Raw genomic sequence first — 9,437 nt, 5'->3', positions numbered from 1 at the left:
GTTCACAGACCAAAAAAAAAAAAAAAAGTTAATGTGTATCAGTTCATTGCATCATGTGACAACTTGTACCTGTCACAGTAGAGCTGCATGTGTCGAGGCATCTCTCCGTGTGGAACGGCATCCGGAGCTTCCTGCAGACGCAGAGTTTGGAAATCCACACACATGCATCTATCCGGAATAATGAAATACGGATCCACAGGGCACTTGACACGGCCCGCCTGCTCACTGCGGGACAAAAACAAACATGATATTGGTATAAACACTTGCTTATTCTCTGTATCAAGACGGATGTGCTTGTATTCAAGTTCACTGTCATACCAGCATATACAGAGTTAGTGCTACACTATTTCTAAAAGGAATGAAGCCGGTTAAAACTAAACTGAGTATTTTGCAAAATACTAACGTGTTGCATTTGCGGGGCAGAGCGTAACCCTGCAGTCCCGGTGGCAGAGGAATGTTACTGATAACCGATCTGCATCCACGGCACTGAAGACACACTTTGGTGGCTTTGGCCCTCACAGCCGTAGAGGATATGATTATACCGGGAATCTTGACAAGACGAGACACCTGCTCCGACTGCAAAAATATGAGAGAGGCAGAAAAAAAAAAAAACACTTAAAAACTTAATGCTGTACCATTTTACAAACATTAAATATGTTTGTAAAATGGCATAACATATATATATATATATATGTATATATATGTCTAGTATAGTATTTTAGTCTGGCGAGTAGAGGGTTGTAGAAGTATGAACGTGGCGCTCTAAGGCACAAAAACACTTAAAGTTAGCAGTAGAGTAAGCAAATATGTCGCTATGCATCTGTTTTTATTTTGAATGGTCTTGTTAACAGTTTATTTCCTCACTTTCAGGTTACGGATGGAGGCCGGGTGGGCGTCGCTCTTCAGCATGACCTGTATGTCCTGTACAGTCTCTTCTCCTAATGGCCGCGGACGCGTGACCTCATCAGCCACTTCCTGCGCCGCCTCCTCCAACTGTCAATCAATCAATGTCAAATCTAATAAACAGTTCATGTTCAAAAGGCACTTAGCATTTCATAAATACAGCATCTTGGAAAGTCAAAAACTTGATGATAAATTAGAATAAATTAGTCTGTAATAATCTGAAAATAGAGTATTACATTAACTGTGTAAAAACGTTATATTTCTTAGTTTAAAATAAATATAACAAAAGATAATTACATAATTACCATAAGTAATTACTTATGTATGCCGTAAACAAATCCAACTCAACTTCAGTAAGACTTCCAATATTTATATGAAAAGTTATTTTTGTAAGTCTGTCCTTACCAAAGGCAAGTTCTCAGTAGGCAGTTTGTACAGACAGTCTGACAGATCTTCATCAAAACTGGCCAAATCCTCCATCTCCACCTCAATCCAGTACTCTCCCAAAGTATAGTGCCTCTTGAGTTCATCTCTGAAAACGAAAAACACAATTAACAGTGTCCTAAAGTACTAAAACAATATAAACAGATGAAGATGTCGAACTCTGTTTAATAAGGTACATTGTTCATTGTATTAGTGAAAATGGGAGTTGGGAAATCATTCGTTTAAAAATGAATCGGTTCTTTCGAACAGATTCGCATTGAACCGACTCAAAAACGATTCCCCGCTTCGCTAGTGCCATCAGTCATTTGCTTTCAGATTTTTTTTTTTTTTGTAGTTTAATATTTGCACATAACATATTTAATATGATGTACCCCAGCAAATACGTGATAAAAACCGAACATGTAATGAATCGATTCAACTGAATCACTCAAAAGAACAATGCGTTCACGAACCGGACATAAGTTAAAGGCGCATCTGCAACAAATTTAACACGGGCTAAATGAAAAACAATCTTGATCGGATATAATAATGACATAACTAAATGATAGCCAACGATTAATAGACCAACTATAGGTACACGTTGTGCAAAACGTATTCTGTCACTGTGCAAAAAGAACCACCAGAAAGCATGAAAATACATCTGATATCACAGTACCTGTATTTGTAGGTGAATCCAGTGCGATCGGTGCCGACTCTGAATTGTCTCAAAAACTCTCGAAACTTTTTTTTGATCTGGCTGCGTTTCACGACCCCCTCATCACCGATGCCTTCACCTCCTCCAAAACTGTCACTATAATAAACTCCTGGATCATCAAATCCCGACATGCTGTTAATATTCAGATTCCTTGCAATAAACGGTCAATAAGGTATCACTTAAATAAGTGCTGTCAATGCTCAATTTTAATACTGCTATAACGTTCTGTAGGTCAGAGGCAAGTGAGCTCCCCGCTGCAACACGCGCACTGGCTTTCGCGGCAAAACCTCTAGTCCAGCCTCGCGCTGAATTCAGACCCCACCCTCACTGACTTTTCCGTCCCGCTTATTGGTCCACAAGGCGTCATGACGAGATACGTCACGAAAAAGGTGGAACCAAAGTGGAGTACTGGCGGGAAAAATACAAATCAGAGTGCAGGGACCGGAACTGGCTGTTCTGATTGGCGCGGAATTTCAGCATTGTTGAAAGGAGATCTTAAGGCTTACAGTTCTATCAACAAAACCTTATTTATACGAAAATAAAATAGAAAATAGTAATCAAACTGTAAGGTTTTAAGAGAAAAGTCCAATTACACAAATGTCTAGAGCGAGTTTTAGTGTAGAGAATAAATTTCACAATTTTCCAATGTTCTCATATAATTGTTACAGCAGTTTGGTAAACAAGTGAACTCAAAACCAAGCTGACATGTAGAATACAAAAGTTAGATATGAAATAAAAAATAGATTTTAGCTTAAAACTCGAACTGTGTTGTCAGGACAAAAGTTTTACATATAAATGTCAGGTTTTAAATGTTATATTAATGGGCCAAAACAATGGTTTGACATGTATATTACCTTTTACATTTTAATGATTACAAGAAATAGTTTAGTGTTTTTTAATTGCTTTACTATTCATGTAAATAATAGTAATATTCATGTACATTACTATAATAGGCTGTGTCATAATGACAGGTTTCCATTGTGACAACATGCCCCACTGTTGGCATATTGTTTGAGAAATTGTTGCATGGACATTGCACTGTACAAATGGGCTTTTCGTTTATTCAATATTAAGATTTGGGTCTGATTTTATACAGCTGTGTAAGTGACAGTATATCTCAGGTCTTGTATTTGTTTTGAAAGTAGTGAATTTAAGTAGTCAACTACCTTCATGTAAATAATCAGAGAAGACATTAAATGGCATAACCTTTTTATTTTTACCCATCTATGGACAGTTGCAGCATCAGCATGATCTGTATAAACTTGCAAATAATGCTGATGAGACAAGTCTTAACTGAAAAATGTCAAGACACATTTGGTATATAGCTGGTGTAGAAGACTGCCCTAAAAGAAGCAACTATTAATCTTAAAGAAAGTCATTTATAAAATATACAAATATCCTTTGACCTTCACTGATCTCAGAAGCATTTTTGCTATGATATGTAACTTAAACCTCACTCTAACAGTCCACAACTTTGTCAGTTGTGTTTCGGACATTAGGAAATGACACCATGCTTCCTGCCGGTCTGTATGAAGGCATCTACAGTACGATCAATGTCCTCATCAGTGTGAGCTGCAGAGATCTGGACTCGAATGCGGGCTTTTCCTTTGGGAACGACTGGGTAGGAGAAACCAATCACATACACTCCTGATGACAGAGAGAAAAACATTGTTTTAAACAGGCTGCTGGGCTTGCATCATTTATTTTGTAGCAAAACGTTTAGATGGACTATTATACATAGTCTGAATTCTAACCCAGTTTTAGCATATCATCAGCCATAAGTGAAGCCAGGCGAGCGTCTCCTAGCATCACAGGACAGATGGGATGAGCTGTGCCAGAAATGGTGAACCCTGCCTGTGTCATGTTGTTTCTGAACCTTTGGGAAAGAAGAAAAGGCGCACAATAGACCATTGTTCTCATTAGCTCAATGAACTCCAAAAATCCTTTATTCTTAAAAGCATTCCTACTTTCATACTGAACCAGCAAAAGTCAGCTCTTTTTGTTTCGACTGCAATGTCATCCCAGATAGACTGCTGCTTTGAAAAGCAGACTCTGTTCGTTTTAACTCTGCTGCTTATCTTCGGTCCACAAAAAGAGAGCAGTAACACAAGCTAAAGGGTGTAACTGAATCTATAAATATCACAGAGCGCCCACTCCCCCCTCCGATCTCACCTCATGGTTTTAGCTGCCATGGACTGAGCGATTTCATTGGATGCCAGCAGCAGTTCCACAGCACGGGTGGCACAGCCCACCACAGGAGGAGGGAGGGAGTTTGAGAAGAGGTACGGACGAGACCGCTGTCTCAGAAGCTCAATCAAAGCCTTGGGTCCGACAGTGTAACCACCTGACAAAGAATTAGAAAAATATACATTTGAAAGGGCTAAAATTGCTCCAGTCTTATTAGCAAAGGAACTTTGCGATTTTATTTGTTATTTTGCCTGACATAGCAGCTTGACTATGTAAAACTGTGCTTCAGATGATGTCTGATATCTATACGCACCAGCAGCTCCTCCCAGTGCTTTTCCCAAAGTGGAATTCACAATGTGCACCCTGTCCATCACTCCCAGCAGCTCATCGGTTCCTCTGCGGGAAATAAATGCATGAACATCTACGTGCAATGTAATATAATATGACATAATACTTTCTTACACAGTTTAAATAAGTCTTTATACATGAAAATATAAAACTCTCTTTATATTTTAGCTAAGATGTGGATCTCTCTGAAGCGATTTTCTCATTAGGGGGTCCTTGGTTCGAGTCCCGGCTCGTGGACCTTTCCCGATCCCGTCCCCCTTCTCTCTCTCTCTCCCACTTCGCTTCCTGTGAACTAACTGTCCTATCATTATAAAGGCAAAAAAACGCCCAAAAATAAATCTTAAAAAAAAAAGGTATTAATTAAGGACCGATAAAGCCATGAATCAAACCAACCAGCTACAAGGTGAATCACAACATCAAAAAGCTTGAGTTTAACCAAAAATAAAGCAAAGTGTATTTAACGACTTTAAATGACAGAACTACAATCTCATAATGCATTGCAAACGACAACTGAAATAAAAACGATTCATAAATGTTGATTTAAAGCTGTTAATTACACATATAGAAACAATGCATTTTTTGTTTATTGCAAAATATTCATACATGTTCAAATATTTAAATAAAGTGTGAAGGGAGATTCACTATCATGTCATTTGCAATGCTTAATTGTCGCTACAGAGCTCTTTGCACAATTTGCTTGTTTTGATTTTCTTATTGTTGGGGCTTTCTCTGCAGAATTACGGGTAATGTAGTTTTTCTCCAAAAATTTCACAGTTAAACATGATTATTTAAATATTAAGTTTAAATAATGTGGGCCGATGGCTTCCAAAAAAAATAAAAATAAATAATAATAATAATAATAATAATAATTAAGTGCAGCAGAAATTTTTTTGTAACCTTGGCCAGATCTGTGTCTTGCCACAATTCTGTCTCTGAGCTCTTCAGGCAGTTCCTTTGACCTCATGATTCTCATTTGCTCTGACATGGACTGTGAGCTGTAAGGTCTTATATAGATAGGTGTGTGGCTTTCCTAATCAAGTCCAATCGGTATAATCAAACACAGCTGGACTCAGATGAAGGTGTAGAACCATCTCAAGGATGATCAGAAGAAATGGACAGCACGTGAGTTAAATATATGAGTGTCACAGCAAAGGGTCTGACTACTTAGGACCATGTGATATTTCAGTTTTTTTTTTTTAATAAATCTGCAAAAATGTCAACAATTCTGTGTTTTTCTGTCAATATGGGGTGCTGTGTGTACATTAATGAGGAAAAAAAATTAACTTAAATGATTTTAGCAAATGGCTGCAATATAACAAAGAGTGAAAAATTTAAGGGGGTCTGAATACTTTCCGTACCCACTGTATATATATATATATATGTATATATATATACATACACACATACACAATCGATTAACCTTGTAGCTCACACTGGATCGGTCTTTAACAGTTTTTAAGTTATCATTAAAAATCAAACCCCCTGAATGAGAAAATAAATGGGATTTTTACTAACGGAACCTGACTTTTGCACTCTATTTTGCTAAAAAGTGTTTTTTCTGTCTACTCACCGGCCACGGGGACCCATGAATCCTGTGGCATGACATTCATCAATGAAGACCAAGGCACTGTACTGCTCAGCTAGATCACAAATACCCTGCAGAGGAGCCACATCACCATCCATGGAGAACACGCCGTCTGTGACCACCAGCCTCAGACGAGAGGACTGTAAATAAATAAATAAATAAATAAATAAAGTGAATCAACCAAGAAATAATTTTTTTTAAATGCTTTGAATTGCTGAAGTTTAGACATTTGTAATAGCTAACTTAAAACAGATGTTTTTTAGCAGGTACGAGCTGTAATGGCGCAGCTCTATTCTGGAAAATGAGGCAAGGAGCAGCAGCTCATTTGCATTTAAAAAGCCAGGCCCGAAAAACAGCGTGTTTCTGCTTCCACTCAAAATAGGCATTATCAAAATGATATAATAAATGATCTAGAGCCCGACCGATATATCGTTTAGCCGATATTAGCCTGTCGCCGATATATCGGTATCGGCGAATATGCCGCCAATACGCAGCCGATATGAAAATGTTTTTTACAGAGCATATAACGCAGATAAAATGCTTGAAATGGTGTAATTACTTAGTTTGTCCAGCAGAGCGCGCTCCATTGTTTGCTACTGGCGACCTGGATGAAACGCTTTAAAGCTTAAGTCTATGGAAAACCATTGAACTTTGAATGGCCATATCTGCGTAATCGCAAATCGAGTGTACGTCTCGAGGCCCTCTTTCGAATGAGACCACCCCCGCGTCGATAGCCCCCGGGGTTTGGGAGCTACCCGCGGTTAAATTCGCGGTCCGGCGCCGACCGATCTAGCGATCCCGGGGGGCTACCGACGCGCGGAGGGTGGCATTCGAGAGGGCTCCTCGAGCTGAAGGGATCCCCCGAATTTGGTGGAGATCCGCCGGCACGTTCGTGAAATAGTGACACCAGCCAACACTTTCACTTCAGTAAGGAGGTCTCTTGTTCAGGCAGCAGCATTCAAGCGTTGTCTTATTCGACCGTTGCCTTGTCCAAACACCCACACTTGCGGTCTTGTCCACTTGAGAGCATGTGCGCGTGACAGGAAGTAAGTGCGCAAGACTGTCCCAGGTCCATAGACTGTATGCCCAGGTCTTAAAAACGGCAAAGCGCAGTGCCCTATACAATAAATATACAATACATTTTATATTAATATTGTTAGTATACATATAACGTTAGTAAATATAATTGTTTTTGTCTGCACTACTCATTTCAAGCATCAAAACATAAACCTTTAGAAGAGTTATAATAATAATATAAAATCTTGATAATCATAAATTCAGTCAGTTTATTTTTTGTTATAAAATAGAATAGGGCATTTACATAAATGTGAAAAGCTTAAATCTTAAAATAACAATAAATTCAGTAAGCAATAAAAAAAACCTAGTAAATATGTTTGTCTGCACTACTCATTTCAAGTATCTAAACATAAACCTTTAGAAACGTTTTTAAATAATATGAAGCATAAATTCAGCCAACCCTTCACTTTTATTTTTAAAACTAAGATATAATCTTATATAAATACATTTTATAAAATAATTGTATGTAAATATATTTTATTAAATAAAATAGGACATTTGCGTAAATGTGACAAGCTTTAAAATTCTGAAAACTACTTTTCATTAATATTTTATTACTGATTATTTAACATTTTAGCCTCCCTATTAACCAGTTTATATTACGTGTTTGTTACGTTTTTGTTTTATACATTCCCATGCAGCTACAAATAAAAGTTTAATTTTATGGGGGAAAGCAGGGGCAAGTTCAAGCTCAAACCGGTGTGCACCGTTTTGCTACGGTTTCCGGTTTGAACGACATGTTTCCTGGAAACGGTGTGCAATGGGGTTTGAGATACGTTTTCTCTTGTTTGGTGGGTGTGTCAAACATGTCAGCCCAATCAGCAGCAACATGTATGTAAACCACGCGGTATTAAAGAGACAGCTAGCACAATGTAATTAACATCTAAATAAATTCACAAGAGCAAGTATATTGTTTACACATCTTTATTTACATTAAGTAACATAAAAATACTGTACATATTTATATATTTTGCTATTGTATTGTGGAGTGACACGTTAATAAACTTTTCTATACTCTGATTATATAATGGTAAATATTACAATAACATAGCACAGCAACAGTGATCAGCAATAATGATAAGCCTAATACTCACAATAAAAAATAATAAGGCCATATAGATCATAACACAGTCTTGGAGGTAAGAAGTGGATTATCCTTCATCACCTGAAATGTTTGTCTTTTCATCCTGAAATGCAATGCAAATGGATCACAATAATTAGGAACCAGTTTCCACAAATCCCTTCATTTGATTAGGATGTTCTCTTTTATTCTGGACGGCAAGGGCAATGACTGTACCATCGAGCGTATTTTGCAGTATTAAACACGTATTTATACCGATTTCATCAGGCTCCGAAAATTCTTCAAAAAGAACACAAAGAATGTCCTTCTCAGCTGCCATAGTTGCAACTCTTGCGTCATCAGAACAGGGTGTTCAATGCACCACCGTTTCCGTTTAAAAAACGTTTTGCACCGTTTTTGTCGGGGCTGAACGCAGCACAGGTGTTGTCATAATTAGTTTCTTATGCAGCAAAGTTGAAACTGAAATTGCAGCATGCTATTGACTTTATTTCCCTAGGCTAGGTGCCTCCAGGAATTGTACAACCTAATCATACCATTTTGTTGTATATAGTGTTTTAACTGACTCTGGCTAGGCTGTCCTCCACACACTGTGCTGCTCACCGCCTCTGCTGCCGTCCACGTTGATATGAGGTCCCTGCTTGGACGTAATGACTCGCTCCCCCTTCCATGTGCCCGCTGCCCGGATAGTGTCCAGCTCGTTTTCCAGCACCGACAGCGCTTGAGCCACGGCCGCGTACGGTCTTCTAGCATTAGCAGCGCAGGGCTGTAAAACACTCCTGAAGGGAGCACCGAAAAGACGAACAGCTGTGCGAAGTGACATTTCTCCAGCACTGTCACAGTTAGCAGTACAGTCGAAGTATGTGCACTAGAAGAGCGAGAGCGACTTCGACGGCGGATATGTCATTTACATGGGCGTCGACAAATCAGCCAATCAAACGTGTTTACATAAGCAGGCGGTTCACTCTTTGTCCAATGGTAGCGCAGCTGAGGTGTCTGCGTTTTAAAGAAACAGGATGCTAAATATGTAAGACTGATAGCTTGTGTAACTCTTCAGACACGCTGTATGTATATATATATACATACAGTCATAGATATTCTCAGCTTGCAAAAATAAAATG

General features: G+C 38.5%; 2 protein-coding genes across 2 annotated transcripts in view; both read right to left on the bottom strand.

Moving 5' to 3' along the window:
• Positions 1 to 2,388, bottom strand: part of LOC107728420 (DNA replication licensing factor mcm5) — an 11,574-nt gene extending 9,186 nt beyond the window's left edge. Inside the window, exons 1-5 of the mRNA XM_016538584.1 lie at positions 2,003 to 2,388; positions 1,309 to 1,435; positions 865 to 993; positions 404 to 576; positions 70 to 225 (exon numbers count right to left, since the gene is read on the bottom strand). Coding sequence (XP_016394070.1) covers positions 70 to 225; positions 404 to 576; positions 865 to 993; positions 1,309 to 1,435; positions 2,003 to 2,172 — 755 coding nt within the window. The 5' untranslated portion in view covers positions 2,173 to 2,388. The remainder of the gene's footprint in view (positions 1 to 69; positions 226 to 403; positions 577 to 864; positions 994 to 1,308; positions 1,436 to 2,002) is intronic.
• Positions 2,389 to 3,238: 850 nt separating this feature from the next.
• LOC107728734 (2-amino-3-ketobutyrate coenzyme A ligase, mitochondrial-like) lies at positions 3,239 to 9,139 on the bottom strand. The gene is made up of 6 exons (XM_016539027.1): positions 8,906 to 9,139; positions 6,147 to 6,322; positions 4,542 to 4,624; positions 4,214 to 4,385; positions 3,796 to 3,917; positions 3,239 to 3,688 (listed from the first exon to the last, which is right to left on the bottom strand). The coding sequence occupies exons 1-6, from the start codon at positions 9,137 to 9,139 to the stop codon at positions 3,537 to 3,539; spliced, it is 939 nt and encodes a 312-aa protein (XP_016394513.1). The 3' UTR covers positions 3,239 to 3,536.
• Between the last annotated feature and the right edge of the window lie 298 nt (positions 9,140 to 9,437).

This window comes from Sinocyclocheilus rhinocerous, unplaced genomic scaffold (genome assembly GCF_001515625.1).
Source record: "Sinocyclocheilus rhinocerous isolate Xijiao unplaced genomic scaffold, SAMN03320098_v1.1 scaffold463, whole genome shotgun sequence".
In the NCBI taxonomy this organism is placed as follows: Eukaryota; Metazoa; Chordata; class Actinopteri; order Cypriniformes; family Cyprinidae; genus Sinocyclocheilus; species Sinocyclocheilus rhinocerous.
This window is presented reverse-complemented; position numbering and strand designations above follow the sequence as displayed.

Coding starts and splice junctions, on each gene's coding strand:
- LOC107728734 (XM_016539027.1), bottom strand. CDS start 9,139: ATGTCACTTCGCACAGCTGTTCGTCTTTTCGGTGCTCCCTTCAGGAGT. Junction 4,386..4,541: donor AGCACTGGGAGGAGCTGCTG/GTGCGTATAGAT, acceptor ATTCTTTGTCAG/GTGGTTACACTGTCGGACCC. Junction 3,689..3,795: donor TGATGATATGCTAAAACTGG/GTTAGAATTCAG, acceptor CTCTGTCATCAG/GAGTGTATGTGATTGGTTTC.